The sequence below is a fragment of the Nerophis ophidion genome, linkage group LG11 (genome assembly GCF_033978795.1).
Source record: "Nerophis ophidion isolate RoL-2023_Sa linkage group LG11, RoL_Noph_v1.0, whole genome shotgun sequence".
NCBI lineage: Eukaryota > Metazoa > Chordata > Actinopteri > Syngnathiformes > Syngnathidae > Nerophis > Nerophis ophidion.
Window position 1 is genome coordinate 29022870 of NC_084621.1, and position 18293 is coordinate 29041162.

The following is an 18293-nucleotide window of genomic DNA, read 5'->3' on the forward strand; positions in this document are numbered from 1 at the left end:
CTAGCTGTCCATGGCGTTGTACTAGTATGGATTCTTCATTTATCATTCAAAACAACGTGTGTAAGTTTTACAATACAACTAAAACTGTTGATACTCACTAAAAAGTCCCATGTGTAATGTCTGTAGGAGTGTTTACACGCCTATTTGTACGTGCTATTGTAATGTAATCAAGCGAGCAACATTAGCATTAGCTAAAATGCAAACACGTTTACGAGTGTCTCTGTTAGTATTATTAAGTTACAATAGCATTATGTTTTGTTTCAGTTTCACAAAAATCCTCAGTAAATTCACCAAAACGTCACCGTGGAGTTATTGAGTCTGTTTAGCTGATTGGAGAGCTAGCTTCCGCAGCTAGTAGGTCCACGATGATGACTTCTGTTTTGTTTGATTAGTCGTTTTACTGGCATGTTACAGATACCGTTTGAAAACAATTAATGCAGTGGTTCTTAACCTTGTTGGAAATACCGAACCACGGCAGTTTCATATGCGTATTCACTGAACCCTTTTTTAAACGAAAAATACAATTTTTTCTTCATTTAATGATGTCACTATATTAAATAAAAACTAGTAAAGATATATTTTACAAACAGAAAGTTAAAGGAATGTACACATGATCCCATGTGTACATCTCATTGTGCAACATGCGAATGTTTTAGTAGGACCTAAATGCGATATCTGAAAGGGGTACAAATTATTTCCAACCCCACCTTGTACAGAGCTCATGAAAAACAATGTTGTTGTTTTTTTGTTATTGAAGGTAAGCCAAAACACTTATATTAGAAAATAATCTCATGGAAATGATTGCTGTCATTTGATTATAATAATACAACATTGAACTTGTTATTTAGTCAGGTTTGGACGGAGGCTTCGTCGAGCCCCTGAGGCCGACTGACTGAACCCCTAGGGTTCGATCGAACCCAGGTTAAGAACCACTGAATAAATGGATGTAAGCCAGGGGTGTCAAACTCAAATACAGAGTGGGCCAAAATTCAAAACTGAACAAAGCCGCGGGCCAAGGTTGAAAAAATTAACCTTTTAATAGGGACCCAAACAAGTTTTGCATTGAACATTGAAAAAGCAAGGCTTATATACAGTAACTTTATAGTGACATGCAAAATCGAGTTTCAAATAATAATAATAATAACTAAAACATATCAATGGCATATCAAATAAAATTTAAATACAAATTTAATGCCTCTTTTCTATTTGCAGCCTTCTGAGGTAAATATATTGTAGCGTCCCGAAATAGTTAGTGCTGCAAGGGGTTCTGGGTATTTGTTCTGTTGTGTTTATGTTATGTTACAGTGCAGATGTTCTCCCGAAATGTGTTTGTCATTCTTGTTTGGTGTGAGTTCACAGTGTGGCGCATATTTGTAACAGTGTTAAAGTTCTTTACACGGCCACCCTCAGTGTGACCTGTATGGCTGTTGACCAAGTATGCTTGCATTCACTTATGTGTGTGTAATAGTCGCATATATTATGCGAGTGGGCCTGCACGCTGTTTGTAAGGAGGAAATGCGGACGTGACGACAGGTTGTAGAGAATGCTAAAGGCAGTGCCTTTAAGGCACCCCCTCAATATTGTTGTCCGGGTGAAAATCGGGAGAATGCTTGCTTGCCCCGGGAGATTTTCGGGAGGGGCACTGAACTTCGGGAGGATTGGCAAGTGTGAGAAATTGCGGTGTTACAGCTAGTGGCGCCAGAGAGGCCCCTAATGATGATGAAATTATATAAAATTATGTGTTGGGGGCCCTGTAAAGATTCTTTTCATGGGGCCCAAAATCCCTAGCGGCGCCCCTGGTTACAGCGTTACTGCTGCTGTGTAATAACGGCGGGCCAGCTGTAATGTTAATTTGATATTGCCTCAAGGGCCAAATTAAATTACACGGCGGGCTAAAACAGAGTTTGACACCCATGATGTAAGCAAATATTGGTTGTGCAAATAACGTATATATCTTCCACCAATAGTCCGGTCCGGCTAAAAATATTTTCCCTAAAATTTAATTGGTGTGGCTTATATACCGCGTGAAAATACTGTTATATTTTGGGCACTGTAACATTACTCACAGTTTGAACAGTAACACTGTTTAATATGGGAAAAATCTAATCATTATTTGGCATTCCGCTAGATGCGTACCAGTACCACAGTTTGAGACTCCCTGCTGTCGGGAAAATACTTTTAATATTGAGGAAAAACCTGAATTGTCTCTGCAACACCTGAGCAGCACAGATGTGAAGTCATAAGACAATAAAAACGGCGACTCAGCGCTCACGTGCAAATTTCATCAGCCAGCTCTAGTTAGTGGCAGACGGCACTAATTGGTTCCAGAGGCGTCTCCCCAGTTCGCCCATGCTGCGATGGCGAGCGCCGGGCAGAGCGAAAGAGAGAGTGAGAGCGAGAGAAAGAGAGGTGGTGCAAATAATGAGAGGTCAGGCCGCCATTTACAGTTGGGCTTGCCAGAGCCAGAAAGGCACGCCAAATTTTATGGTCAATTGGCCGTTGCATCTGGACTCATAGATCATCAGGCCGCCGGCTGGACCTCGCGCCCCCGCTCGCACACCAAGTGGACCACACAGCGCACACACGGGCAGAGACACCACGGAAAGGCCAGAAAAAACACAATGACCACCTGCGTGACCTTCCACTCGTTAACCATCAAGTCAAGGACTTAATGAGAAGAAATACTTCACAACCTTTTACCCGTGCTGCGTCACAATACTGTGTGTTTCCATCTTCACTATTTCAACTCTAAATTAACACCAGATGTCAAAAGTGTTGCTGAAGTACAACTAGATTTAGAAATTGGGATTCTTTGAATAAAATTACTAATATTTTTACAATTATTAATGGGGAACATTATCACCAGACCTATGTAAGCGTCAATATATACCTTGATGTTGCAGAAAAAAGACCATATGTATTTTTAACTGATTTCCGAACTCTTAAAGGGTTAATTTGGCGATTGAAACGCCTTTCAATTGTTCGCTGTTGGAGTGATGACCTTTCACCCGTGACGTTCCAAAGGGAAGCAATCCGCCATTTTCTCAAACACATTACACAAACCAAGTCAAATCAGCTCTGTTATTTTCCGTTTTTTCGACTGTTTTCCGTACCTTGGAGACATCATGCCTCGTCGGTGTGTTGTCGGAGGGTGTAACAACACTAACAGAGAAGGTTTCAAGTTGACTCACGTGGAGTGTGCTAATCAGACAAATAAATGGTCATGGCATGTTAATCGATGCTAACATGCTGTTTAGGCTAGCTGTATGTACATATTGCATCATTTTGCCTCATTTGTAGCTATATTTGCATCCAGCCTTTCCCTCCACCCACATTTAATGCCAAACAATCGACGGATATAAGTACACTAGTGGTCAAAAGATGCGAAAGTCCCTCGTTTGTTCTGCACATTTTACCGATGACAGCTATGCTACGTCAGATGGCACAGAGATGTGTGGATATCCTGCGACACTCAAAGCAGATGCATTTCCAACAATAAAGTCAACAAAATCACAAAGGTGAGTTTTGTTGATGTTATTGACTTATGTGCTAATCAGACATATTTGGTCACGGCTTGACGCCCAGCTAATCAATGCTAACATACTGTTTAGGCTCGCTGTATGTACATTTTTTGCTATATTTGCATCCAGCCTTTCCCTCCACCCACATTTAATGCCAAAAAAACACTTACCAATCGACAGATTTAAGTCCAGTGGTCAAAAGATACAATCGTTGGTTAGAAGGCGATCGCCAAATTTGCCCTCGTTGGCTCAATAGCTTCAGTTTTTTCTTCAATTTCGTTTTCGCTATCTGCCTCCACACTCCATCCATCCGTTTCAATACATGTGTAATCTGTTGAATCGCTTAAGGCGCTGAAATCAGAGTCTGAATCCGAGCTAATGTCGCTATATCGTTCTGTTCTATCTGCCATGTTTGTTGGTTTGGCGTCACGCAGTGACGTCACAGGAAAATGGGGGGGGTGGATACATAGAAAGCGAAAATCAGGCAGTTTAAAGCCTTTTTTCGGGATATTCCATGATGGATAAAATTTTGAAAAAAAAATTGAAAAATAAAATAAGCCACTGAGAACTGATTTGTATTGGTTTTAACCCTTCTGAAATTGTGATAATGTTCCCCTTTAAGCATAATGATACACTCTGTGTATTTATTTATTAAAGGGCATGTTTGTAATATTTCCACAGATCCCTAGAGGGCACTAGCTTTCCAATGTATTTTACACAATACATCCCGCTCTCTGGTGGCTTATAGTTTACAATGACGAAACTACACTTTGGGTGTTAGCTAATAATTGTGATTTGGATAGTTAGCGTTAGCTTTCTTTGAACGTATATTTTATTATAATAACAACATATTTATGTACTGTATATGTGCACGCTCTCCCTACGCGTACGTGTGCATGAAAAAGGTTAAATGACTGCCGTAAAAAAAATAAAAAATGTACATATACGTATGTAAAAATTATAGACAGTTATAAATATAATTGAGGAAGTTGCAAACAGCCCCTTTCTCTGTCATACTATTAGTGATAATGTGTAATTAAAAAAAAAATAAAAAAATAAATGGCTTTTTTGCTGTTTTACCAATATCATTTTAACTAAAAAATGTGACCAGGGGCTGGGCTTAAAATTCAGGGCCACCAGACAGAAGACCCATCCGACCTTAAAATCAAAGTCACCACCCCATACACACACTTTGTATGTTTACATGCACTAAAAACTAATTATTTCATATATTAGGTTGAAAACAGCTTTTTAAAAACATTTATTATTCAAGGATGGGATTAATTAACATATCTTAGTAAACCCACTTAAAATTTTTGTTTTCGTTTAAAAAAAGATATGTTTATTTTTTACAAAAGTGTCAAACTCAACATAGTGTCCAGAATAGGATTTTAATAAGTAAAAAAAAAGGTCATTATTCTCTTAAATATGATTATAATTCTGTCAAGTTTCCCTCTACTTCAAAATGTAAAGTATAGATTCTGATATAAATAGGATTAATAATATAATAACAAAACCTCGTTTCCATATGAGTTGGGAAATTGTGTTAGATGTAAATATAAAAGGAATACAATGATTTGCAAATCATTTTCAACCCATATTCAATTGAATGCAGTACAAAGAGAAGATATTTAATGTTCAAACTCATAAACTTTATTTTATTTTTTGCAAATAATAATTAACTTAGAATTTCATGGCTGCAACACCTGCCAAAGTAGTTGGGAAAGGGCATGTTCACCACTGTGTTACATCACCTTTTCTTTTAACAACACTCAATGAACATTTCGGTACTGAGGAAACTAATTGTTGAAGCTTTGAAAGTGGAATTCTTTACCATTCTTGTTTTATGTACAGCTTAAGTTGTTCAACAATCCGGGGTCTTGTTGTCGAATTTTATGCTTTAAAATGCGCCACACATTTTCGATGGGAGACAGGTCTGGACTGCAGGCGGGCCAGGAAAGTACCCAAACTCTTTTTTTACAAAGCCACGCTGTTGTAACACGTGCTGAATGTGGCTTGGCATTGTTTTGCTGAAATAAGCAGGGGCGTCCATGAAAAAGACGGCGCTTGGATGGCAGCATATGTTGTTCCAAAACCTGTATGTACCTTTCAGCATTAACGGTGCCTTCACAGATGTTTAAGTTACCCATGCTTTGGGCACTAATGCACCCCCATACCATCACAGATGCTAGCTTTTGAACTTTGCGTCGATAACAGTCTGGATGGTTCGCTTGGCAAAAACAATTTGAAATGTGGACTCGTCAGACCACAGAACACTTTTCCACTTTGCATCAGTCCATCTTAAATGATCTCGGGCCCAGAGAAGCCGGCGGCGTTTCTGGATGTTGTTTAAAATGGCTTTCGCTTTGCATAGTAGAGCTTCAACTTGCACTTACAGATGTAACGACAAACTGCATTTAGTGACAGTGGTTTTCTGAGGTGTTCCTGAGCCCATGTGGTGATATCCTTTAGAAATTGATGTCTGTTTTTGATACAGTGCCGTCTGAGAGATCGAAGGTCACGGTCATTCAATGTTGGTTTAAGGCCATGCCGCTTACATGGAGTGATTTCTCCAGATTCTCTGAACCTTTTGATGATATCATGGACCGTAGATGTTGAAATCCCTAAATTGTTTGCAATGGCACTTTGAGAAACGTTGTTCTCAAACTGTTTGACTCTTTGCTAACGCAGTTGTGGACAAAGGGGTGTACCTCGCTCCATCCTTTCTTGTGAAAGACTGAGCATTTTTTGGGAAGCTATTTTTATACCCAATCATGACAACCACCTGTTCCCAATTAGCCTGCACACCTGTGGGATGTTCCAAATAAGTGTTTGATGAGCATTCCTCAACTTTATCAGTATTTTTTCCCACCTTTCCCAACTTCTTTGTCACGTGTTGCTGGCATCAAATTATAAAGTTAATGATTATTTTCCAAAAAAAAATGTTTATCAGTTTGAACATAAAAATATGTTGTCTTTGTAGCATATTCAACTGAATATGGGTTGAAAATGATTTGCAAATAATTGTATTCCGTTTTTATTTACATTTAACACAATTTCCCAACTCACATGGAAACGGGGTTTGTACAATTATAATACTGTGAATATAATACATCGGTATGATTATGTTAGTAGTGCATCTATCTGTCTTCAAAACTAGTGACTTCAATTTCCAACTTTTATAGAGGTCTTTGAATGCACCACAGTTATTGCTAATAAGTTGCAAAATTGTACAGAACTTTCTCCTATGCAGCGACAGGCATGTATTATATTAAAGATTAGCTTTAACGACAGTATGACATCTGTGTTGAGTGAAGTGTTCAAAGTTAGGTTTGCTGCTAACTTGGTGGAATAACCCAGTTTGTATTTTTTTAATAGGAGGGCTAGGTAGTTTTGGACATACATTTTATTTAAAGGGGAACATTATCACAATTTCAAAAGGGTTAAAAACAAAAAAAATCAGTTCCCAGTGGCTTGTTTTATTTTTTGAACTTTTTTTCAAAATTTTACCGGTCCCAGAATATCCCTAAAAATAGCTTTAAAGTGCTTGATTTTCGCTATTTGCGATGCGACTATCCATTTCCCTGTGACGTCATACAGTGCTGCCAATGTAAACAAACAACGGCGAATACCACAGCAAGATATAGCGGCATTAGCTCGGATTCAGACTCGGATTTCAGCGGTTTAAGCGATTCAACAGATTACGCATGTATTGAAACGGAGGGTTGGAGTATGAAAGTATTGAAGAAGAAACTGAAGCTATTGAGCGAATAGCTATTGACGCTATTCATAGCCATAGCATGGCCGAATAGCTGCGTTAGTATCGCCGGTAAAATGTGCGGACCAAACGATCAGGACTTTCGCATCTCGTGACACTGGAGCAACTTAAATCCTTCTATTGGTAAGTTTTTTTCGCATTAAATGTGGGTGGAAGGAAACATAATATAGTTGCAAATGCATCTGCAGGCTATCCATACATCTCTGTGCCATGTCTGCTTTAGCACCGCCGGTAAATAGCATGTTAGCATCGATTAGCGTAGCATGTTAGCATGGATTAGCTGGCAGTCAACATCAACAAAACTCACCTTTGTGAATTCGTTGACTTTATAGTTGCAAATGCATCTGCAGGTTAGCCATACATCTGTGCCATGTCTGCTTTAGCACCGCCGGTAAATAGCATGTTAGCGTCGATTAGCGTAGCATGTTAGCATGGATTAGCTGGCAGTCAGGCCACAACCAAATATGTCTGATTAGCACATAAGTCGACATCAACAAAACTCACCTTTGTGATTTCATTGACTTTATCGTTGCAAATGCATCTGCAGGTTATCCATACATCTCTGTGCCATGTCTGTCATCGATGGTAAAATATAGAGACACTCTGGCGGAAGACATTTTCGCATCTTCGGGCCAGTGGTGCAACTTGAATCCCTCCCTGTTAGTGTTGTTACACCCTCCGACAACACACCGACGAGGCATGATGTCTCCAAAGTTCCAAAAAGTAGTCGAAAAAACGGAAAACAACAGAGCTGAGACCCGGTGTTTGTAATGTGTTGAAAATGAAAATGGCGGCTGTATTACCTCGGAGACGGCACATTCTGACGTCATCGCAAAAAGAGCGATAAACAGAAAGAAGTTTAATTCGCCAAAATTCACCCATTTAGAGTTCGGAAATCGGTTAAAAAAATATATGGTCTTTTTTCTGCACCATCAAGGTATATATTGACGCTTACATAGATCTGGTGTTAATGTTCCCCTTTAAGCTACTTTATTATTGAATGTTCAAGGCTATATTTATTTTACATTAACATTGGTCAAGTGACAAAAAAAATTAAAAAGTCCACAAACAAACCTCCCCCCGACAACCCTGAACGTGACACTAATATATCTAAATCACTGCTAATTAATTGATGATGAGGTGCCAAACTGTATAATTTAGGTGGTCTTACCTCAGTGGGGATAGCCAGAGACGAATAGGGGAGCCTCAACTGATTGTACCGCAGCATCGTCACCATGGCAGCACAACGCAGCATCTCCAAGATGGATGCCAGCGACCTAAGCGGCGGGACATAAAGTCAATGGTCGTTAAAGAGTGCATCAATATACAATAAAAGTGACCTTTTCTATTATTTTCTATGGTGGAATTGTGTTGAAATTTAAACTAATTGGAGGTTGGCCGGGGCGTCACCAGGTTTGAAGTAAAAGGGGGAGGGGCTTTGCATTGTCACGTTGCAGCATAACAATGCACGGCCCCATGTTGCAAGGATCTTTACACAATTCCTGGAAGCTGAAAACCTCCCAGTTCTTGCATGGCCAGCATACTCACCGGACATGTCACCCATTGAGCATGTTTGGGATGCTGTGGATTGGCGTATACGACAGTGTGTTCCGGTTCCTGACAATATCCAGCAACTTGGCACGGCCAATGAAGAGCAGTGGACCAACATTTCACAGGCCACAATCAACAACCTGGCCAACTCTATGTGAAGAAGATGTGTTGCACTGCATGAGGCAAATAGTGATCACACCAGATACTGACAGATTTCTGACCCTCACTGACCCCCAATAAAGCTAATTTCAGAGTGGACTTTTATTGCGGGCAGCCTATGGCACACCTGTGCAATAATCATGCTGTTTGATCAGCATCTTCATCAGGGTATCTGCAGGTTTCAGCAAGTCAAATTTAAGACTTTTTAAGACCTTTTTAATGCCACCTTGAATGAAATTTAAGACCGAAAAAAATAATAAAACATCTATAAATATAAGCGATGGTTCGGGATCCCACTGTACTACAACCTCAATGACAATCAGTCAAGTTTACTTTTTGTATGTTTATTAATAAACAAACTGATAAGCTGTTTGGCAAAGTGGTGCTTATCAAAAATCTTGAGGGATCCAAAAACTTTGACTTTCAAAACAAACAAACCAACACCAACGCCAGTAAAAACATAATAACCGAGGTGAGGGTAAAAATAAACTACATTTGGTCAATAATAGTGCAATAATAGTGCAAAACAGTATTATAACATCAACAACAAAACACTGAACAGACACTCAAATGAGCCTCAGTTGAGCTTCAGCTGGCTGTTCTCATTCACGAGTTCTGCCTCTATTTTTTTCAACTCACTTATTTTTTCTTTGTAACTCTTGAAGATATCCGAAGAAAAAAAACGAGTGAGCCGAAATCACTCACTTTTACTCAAAGACGTGCCCCGAAAAAAAAAAAATGGCCGGACAATTTAAGACCATTAAGTACTGAATTTAAGACCATTTTAGGAATTTCTAATAAATTTAAGACTTTTTAAGAATCCGTGGATACTCTGTTCAAATGCCACACCTGTGAGGAGGGATGGATTATCTTGGCAAAGAACAAAATGCTCACTAGCACAGTTTAAACAGATTTGTGAACAATATTTGAGAGGAATAGGTTTTATGTGTATATAGTAAAAGTTTTAGATCTTTGAGTTCAACTCATGAAAAATGGGAGAAAAAACATAACTGCTGCGTTTATATTTTTGTTCAGTATAGTTGTTATATATTGTTTTCTTACAGTTCTGAGTCTCATTTGCAAGTATGCATTACAGTTTGTCCGAGGTGCGTTGCCGTACTCAGAAATTAGTCTTTGATTAAGTCGACTGTGCCAGTCTTTTTTGTTGAGTCCTACAAAGTGTTTATTCTTTAAGTATTGTACATAAAGTATAGCAAATTAGCATCAAGCTAGCGCATTTGTTTTAATACAGCGGAACCTCGATTTAGGAAGCGCTCTACTTACAGTACAAACATTTTTTAATTTACGACATTTTAGATTGAGTCTAATGCGCCAGTGTGTGCGAACTACTGTATGTCTCTGTGTACAAATGCTTAATTTATTTATTTTATGCAAGCCAAAAAAAAAGGGTGTCACATTTTAATGAGGAGGCAGAGCCTTCCAGGACACTTGTTTGTGTTTTATTCCCCCTTTTGACAGGTTTTGTCCATTTTCCTAACTTGATGCGAGTCCCAAAAACTCATCAGACCAGCATGAAAAAAAGAAGGGAATCGCTGTGAGTTTAAAAAAATATATATTTTCCGAGGAGTACATGAATGGCGCTCACAAATTTTAGCAATATTATTTTTATTATTTATTAATTTATTTTTTTGATGATTTCTGATCGTTGGTTAGGGCTCCATAAAGACTTCTGTGTGCTTGTTAATAAATAGAATGTTGATCCATCCCCCCTTGTTAGGTTTCTTTGATATACATTACTGTATAGCACTTCATATTGTGTTTAAAGTACACAAACTTTCACTAAAATATGTACTAAAAGCCATTATTCATATTACATTGTTTCTTATGGAAAAACTTGCTTCACTGTACAAACTTTTCACTTATTTGACCGCGTTCATGAAGTACATAAGTTAATAAATCGAGGTTCTACTGTGCATTCATTTTGGAATTGTAAGTTATTTTATCACTTCATTTGTGTGTTCAATATGACAGTGTTTTGAAGTAAAGACTAGCGGGAGCAAAACTGACTGCTAGTATCGTTTTAGATACAGGCCATGATAATCCGATAATTTTTTGGGGAAAAAATGTCAATATCGGGGACACCCGTCATAATATCAAACAATATTGTAGCTCATTGAGAATGCATTTTAATCGTTTTAGTTTTAGAATATGTTGAGAACCAATAAAAAAAACCAAGCCGGGCTGTACTTTGTTGCTTTTTTAAGCACTCAGAAGTATCCAGTGTGTTCTTTACCTTTGGTCGATGATGAAACCAATGCAGGTGAGTGTCAGCAGGACGTAGGCGGTCATCCCCAGGATGGTAACCTGTGTTAATATCTATGGTCAAAATGGGGGAGAAAATTTACATTAGCATCAATAATGCTTGAGTCACACTGGATAGAGTTGGCTGAATAGAGGTCCTCGAACCTCGGCTGTGCTAGTATTTATCTGCCGGCGCCAAGCCAAACACGCCTGACCTTTAGCTTAAATGTGCATGCCAGGGTGCTGCAACAGAAAAAGATTGCGTCTTATTTTGTGTGATTTTTTTTTTTTTTTTTTTACACAGACAGGCCTCTAATGGACCTTAAAAGGTCGGCTGGGGGACTTGACCCGTTTAGACTGCAGTGAATTTTAAATCCAGACACCCCTCAACCTTGCCAAAATCGGCGCGGAGATCCCGGGCGGGTCCAAGCGACCTTTTCTGAGGACAGAACGTGATGCGTTTGTTAAATATGTCTTCTCTACCGAGATCGCCTCACATGCTGCCGAATGCCACAAATGCTGCCGAATGCCACAAATGCAAAAATGCACATATATAAAATAGGCGATACAAACATTCAGGACAAGAAAATACATAAAAAAACAACTATTTCAAAATAAACAAAGTAGTTAACAATTGACTATACAAGTTTGCTTTTTAGGGGTGATTAGAGTTACATTTAAAGGCCTACTGAAACCCACTACTACCGACCACGCAGTCTGATAGTTTATATATCAATGATGAAATATTAACATTGCAACACATGCCAATACGGCCTTTTTAGTTTACTAAATTACAATTTTAAATTTCCCGCGAGTTTCTTGTTGAAAACGTCACGGACTGCCAGGAAATATTAGCGCTGCACCACTAGCGGCTAAAAGTCATCTGCTTTAGTCGCATAATTACACAGTATTTTGGACATCTGTGTTGCTGAATCTTTTGCAATTTGTTCATTTAATAATGGAGACTATAAATAACAATGTTGTTGGTGAAAAGCGGTGGATTGCAGCTGTCTTTAGCACCGAGACAGAGCCGGTGTTTCTTTGTTTGTTGTGAAGCAGAACGGTCAAGCGAACATGTTTTCTCTACGTCAACCAGCATGTTTTTGGATGGGAAAATTGTGATATATATCTTACCGGAGACATCAATGGATTATTCGTCGTCCTGCAGCAGCTGTCAAAAAAGGCAGCTGTGAGCTTGGCTCCTCGGCTTCTCCCTGAGACACTTCGTGTTCACCGAGTCATCAGACCTCGAGGTATCACTTTACAATATTTACAATCTCACAAAAACACTATTAAAACAATAAGCAGATAAGGGATCTTCCAGAATTATCTTAGTAAATGTGTCTAATTACATCTGAAACGCTCACAATGCCGCCCGGAGCCGTCGCTTTTAAAAAAAAATATATTTATTAATTTTTTTCTAGTCCTTCACTTTCAATATCGTAATTCACCAATCTTTCATCCTCGCTCAAATTAATGGGGAAATTGTCGCTTTCTCGGTCCAAATTGCTCTTGCTGCTGGTGGCTCCCATTATAAACAATGTGAATATGTGTGGCGCCCTGCAACTCGTGACGTTACGTGCACATACTTCCGGTAAAGGCAGGGCTTTTTTATTAGCGACCGAAAGTTGCGAACTTTATCGTCGATGTTCTCTACTTAATCCTTTCAGCAAAAATATGGCAATATCGCGAAATGATCAAGTATGACACATAGAATGGACCTGCTATTCCCGTTTAAACAACAAAATCTCATTTCAGTAGGCCTTTAAATGTAAGCTAACTCTCCTACCCGTCAGCCATGTTGTAGTTGTTATACGCTATGTTGTATTAGAAATGGCAACAGCGGAGAATGCATGTGCATGTACGAGCCAGTCTGCCCCACATCAAGACGACAGAGAAAAAGAAGGGGTGTTTTGATTACATCCGACTACAATTCCGGACTTGCACAAAGCACTTTGGGTAGATTTATACCATATATGGATACTCCGCTGAAGTCACAGGTCAGAAACAGTCACAGGACAGAGCAAATTCCAAATTGCTGGTTTGGAAAGTGTGAAGGAAGGCAGGATTATTTCATGAATATCTTTGCCATGCCTCCATGGTTGGACTTATGCAGATCCCAAATAATTTGGTTTTGCAAAATAGGGCCACTTTAAGTCTTTATAGGAGTCTATAGAAGTCTTTATACATTTTATGTAAACATTTTATATTTTGGTTGAGTTCCCAACAGGACACTTCGGCTTGCTTACAAGAAGTTGTTCATTGTTAAAGGGGAGGTATGATGAAACTTCTTGCAAGCTCAAGCCCAAATCCATCAACCTTATGATTCGACACTATGGCATTGTTTAACACGAGTAACATTGTACCAACATTTATAAGTCAGAAAAGACAAAAAGTATTATAGTTTCCCTGTGATCAATCGATCATGTCATTTACATCCACTACAGATGAAATGAAAAGTGTTTCATGGTGTAATTATAATTAAGATTATTCATGAATTAAAACTGTACAATAATGAGTTCCATGTACTTTTACTGCAAATGTACTGTATATACATGTGCAATATACAAATACATGCATACATACGCACATACATATACATTTAGTTTTTTTCCCTGAAATCAATATAAAAAATACAAATATTTTACCAACATTATTTCAATACAAAAAATGTCATTATTGGCTTTCTTTTTAACAAAAAATCTTACGGTACATTAAACATACATTTAGTATCCTCCTCTCTGAGCTGCAACCTTATCCTGGTAGAGGAGTTTGCGTGTCCCAAAGATCCTAGGAGCTATGTTGTCCGGGGGCATAAAGCCCCCTGGTAGGGTCTCCCAAGGCAAACAGGTTCTAGGTGAGGGATCAGAAAAAAAGCAGCTCGAAGACCTTTATGAAGAAGAAAAATCATGGACCCAGATTTCCCTCGCCCGGACGCGGGTCACCGGGGCCCCCCTCTGGAGCCAGGCCCGGAGGTGGGGCACGATGGCGAGCGCCTGGTGGCCGGGCCTGTTCCCATGGGGCCCGGCCGGGCACAGCCCGAAGAGGCAACGTGGGTCACCCCTCCAATGGGCTCACCACCCATAGCAGGGGCCATAGAGGTCGGGTGCAATGTGAGCTGGGCGTCAGCCGAAGGCAGAGCACTTGGCAGTCTGATCCTCGCCTACAGAAGCTAGCTCTTGGGACGTGGAACGTCACGTCACTGGGGGGGAAAGAGCCTGAGCTAGTGCGCGAAGTCGAGAAATTCCGGCTGGATATAGTCGGACTCACTTCGACGCACAGCAAGGGCTCTGGAACCACTTCTCTCGAGAGGGATTGGACCCTCTTCCACTCTGGCGTTGCCGGCAGTGAGAGGCGACGGGCTGGGGTGGCAATTCTTGTTTCCCCCCGGCTCAAAGCCTGTACGTTGGAGTTCAATCCGGTGGACGAAAGGTTAGTCTCCCTCCGCCTTCGGGTGGGGGGACGGGTCCTGACTGTTGTTTGTGCTTATGCACCAAACAGCAGTTCAGAGTACCCACCCTTTTTGGGAACACTCGAGGGAGTACTGGAAAGTGCTCCCCCGGGTGATTCCCTTGTCCTACTGGGAGACTTCAACGCTCACGTTGGCAACGACAATGAAACCTGGAGAGGCGTGATTGGGAAGAATGGCCGCCCGGATCTGAACCCGAGTGGTGTTTTGTTATTGGACGTTTGTGCTCGTCACAGTTTGTCCATAACAAACACCATGTTCAAACATAAGGGTGTCCATATGTGCACTTGGCACCAGGACACCCTAGGCCGCAGTTCCATGATCGACTTTGTAGTTGTGTCATCGGATTTGCGGCCTCATGTTTTGGACAATCGGGTGAAGAGAGGGGCGGAGCTTTCTACCAATCACCACCTGGTGGTGAGTTGGCTGCGATGGTGGGGGAGGATGCCGGACTGGGAGGCCCAAACGCATTGTCAGGGTCTGCTGGGAACGTCTGGCAGAGTCTCCTGTCAGACAAAGTTTCAATTCCCACCTCCGGAAGAACTTTGAACATGTCACGAGGGAGGTGCTGGACAATGAGTCCGAGTGGACCATGTTCCGCACCTCTATTGTCGAGGCGGAAGATCGGAGCTGTGGCCGCAAGGTAGTTTGTTGCCTGTCGGGGCGGAAATCCTAAAACCCCTTGGTGGACACCAGCGGTGAGGGATGCCGTCAAGCTGAAGAAGGAGTCCTATCGGGTCCTTTTGGCTCATAGGACTCCGGAGGCAGTGGACAGGTACCGACAGGCCAAGCGGTGTGCAGCTTCAGCGGTCGCGAAGGCAAAAACTCGGACATGGGAGGAGTTCGGGGAAGCCATGGAAAACGACTTCCGGATGGTTTCGAAGCGATTCTGGACCACCGTCCGCCGCCTCAGGAAGGGGAAGCAGTGTATGGTGCGGATGGTGTTCTGCTGACCTCAACTGCGGATGTTGTGGATAGGTGGAAGGAATACTTCGAAGACCTCCTCAATCCCACCAACACGTCTTCCTATGAGGAAGCAGTGCCTGGGGAATCTGTGGTGGACTCTCCTATTTCTGGGGCTGAGGTCGCTGAGGTAGTTAAAAAGCTCCTCGGTGTCAAGGCCCCAGGGGTGGACGAGGTCCGCCCGGAGATCCTTAAGGCTCTGGATGCTGTGGGGCTGTTTTGGTTTACAAGACTTTGCAGCATCGCGTGGACATCGGGGGCGGTACCTCTGGATTGGAAGACCGGGGTGGTGGTTCCTCTCTTTAAGAAGGGGGACCGGAGGGTGTGTTCCAACTATCGTGGGATCACACTCCTCAGCCTTCCCGGTAAGGTTTATTCAGGTGTACTGGAGAGGAGGCTACGCCGGATAGTCGAACCTCGGATTCAGGAGGAACAATGTGGTTTTCGTCCTGGTCGTGGAACTGTGGACCAGCTCTATACTCTCGGCAGGGTTCTTGAGGGTGCATGGGAGTTTGCCCAACCAGTCTACATGTGCCTTGTGGACTTGGAGAAGGCATTCGACCGTGTGCCTCGGGAAGTCCTGTGGGGAGTGCTCAGAGAGTATGGGGTATCAGACTGTCTTATTGTGGCGGTCCGTTCCCTGTACGATCAGTGCCAGAGCTTTGTCCGCATTGCCGGCAGTAAGTCGAACACATTTCCAGTGAGGGTTGGACTCCGCCAAGGCTGTCCTTTGTCACCGATACTGTTCATAACATTTATGGACAGAATTTCTAGGCGCAGTCAAGGCGTTGAGGGGTTCCGGTTTGGTAACCGCAGGATTAGGTCTCTGCTTTTTGCAGATGATGTGGTCCTGATGGCTTCATCTGACCGGGATCTTCAGCTCTCACTGGATCGGTTCACAGCCGAGTTTGAAGCGACGGGAATGAGAATCAGCACCTCCAATTCCGAGTCCATGGTTCTCGCCCGGAAAAGGGTGGAATGCCATCTCCGGGTTGGGGAGGAGACCCTGCCCCAAGTGGAGGAGTTCAAGTACCTAGGAGTCTTGTTCACGAGTGAGGGAAGAGTGGATCGTGAGATCGGTGCGGCGTCTTCAGTAATGCAGACGTTGTACCGATCCGTTGTGGTGAAGAAGGAGCTGAGCCGGAAGGCAAAGCTCTCAATTTACCGGTCGATCTACGTTCCCATCCTCACCTATGGTCATTAGCTTTGGTTCATGACCGAAAGGATAAGATCACGGGTACAAGAGGCCAAAATGAGTTTCCTCCGCCGTGTGGCGGGGCTCTCCCTTAGAGATGGGGTGAGAAGTTCTGCCATCCGGGAGGGACTCAAAGTAAAGCCGCTGCTCCTTCACATCGAGAGGAGCCAGATGAGGTGGTTTGGGCATCTGGTCAGGATGCCACCTGAACGCCTCCCTAGGGAGGTGTTTAGGGCACGTCCAACCGGTAGGAGGCCATGGGGAAGACCCAGGACACGTTGGGAAGACTATGTCTCCCGGCTGGCCTGGGAACGCCTAGGAATCCCCCGGGAAGAGCTAGACGAAGTGGCTGGGGAGAGGGAAGTCTGGGTTTCCCTGCTTAGGCTGTTGCCCCCGCGACCCGACCTCGGATAAGCGGAAGATGATGGATGGATGGATGGATGGATTATTATTATTGCAAGTTTGTCCTTACATAAAACAGTGAATATACAAGACAACTTGTCTTTTAGTAAGCAAACAAAGGATCCTAATTTAGTCTGCTGACATATGCAGTAACATATTGTGTCATTTTCCCTTATATTATTTTGTTAAAATTATTAAGAACAAGTGGCAGAAAATTAATTATTAATGTACTTGTTCATTTACTGTTAATATCTGCTTACTTTCTCTCTTAACATGTTCTATCTGCACTTCTGTTAAAATGTAATGATCACCTATTCTTCTGTTATGTGGATGCTTTATATTAGTTTTGGACGATACCACAAATTTGGGCATCAATCCGATACCAAGTAGTTACAGGTTCATTCATTGGTCATACTCAAAGTCCTCAAGTGTCCAGGGACATATTTCCTTAGTTTATAAACATAATATGACAGAAAAAAACGAAAGATGTTGTGATGCCAAAAAGTATCGACGTAATAATAGTAGTATCAACTCGATACACTATTGTACTTGGTATCATTACAGTGGATCCCAGAAGTTAAACCACCAATGGCGTTTGTTTAAATTGTGACGCCGGTGAGCTACGGTGTGTAGTGAATCGTGTTTAACTATTCCTCGTTTTGCAAGGATGATACGTGTAAGAAATACACTTTATTTGTCGCCGTGAAGGCGAGGATTAGTGGTTTAGTAGTAGCTAAAACATTGCCGACTGGGGCTGGACAAGAGCCGCTAGCTAGCTAGCCATGTCTTAAAGCATCACTTCCTGAGGGCGTTTCAGTGTTATAACTTCACCTTTATCTTCTGTCTTCAAGCCAAAATGTCTACATTCTCCCATTTCTGTCACACAATCGATCTGCCTGTAAGTACTCTGTGATTGTGCGCTGCCGAACATGCTCCTCTGCTCGTAATACCAGCAATGACACAACGTGACGACGACGGGGGCGAGGGGGTTGA

The 18293-nt window shown here is 41.8% G+C and overlaps 1 protein-coding gene across 4 annotated transcripts in view; it reads right to left on the bottom strand.

The window, feature by feature from the left end:
• Nucleotides 1-18293, bottom strand: part of agmo (alkylglycerol monooxygenase) — a 227004-nt gene that overhangs the window by 60515 nt on the left and 148196 nt on the right. For all 4 annotated transcript variants that reach the window (XM_061915521.1, XM_061915520.1, XM_061915523.1 and 1 more), the window contains 2 exons: nt 11264-11346; nt 8471-8576 (listed from right to left, as the gene is read on the bottom strand). In XM_061915521.1, the coding sequence (XP_061771505.1) occupies nt 8471-8576; nt 11264-11346 (189 nt within the window). The remainder of the gene's footprint in view (nt 1-8470; nt 8577-11263; nt 11347-18293) is intronic.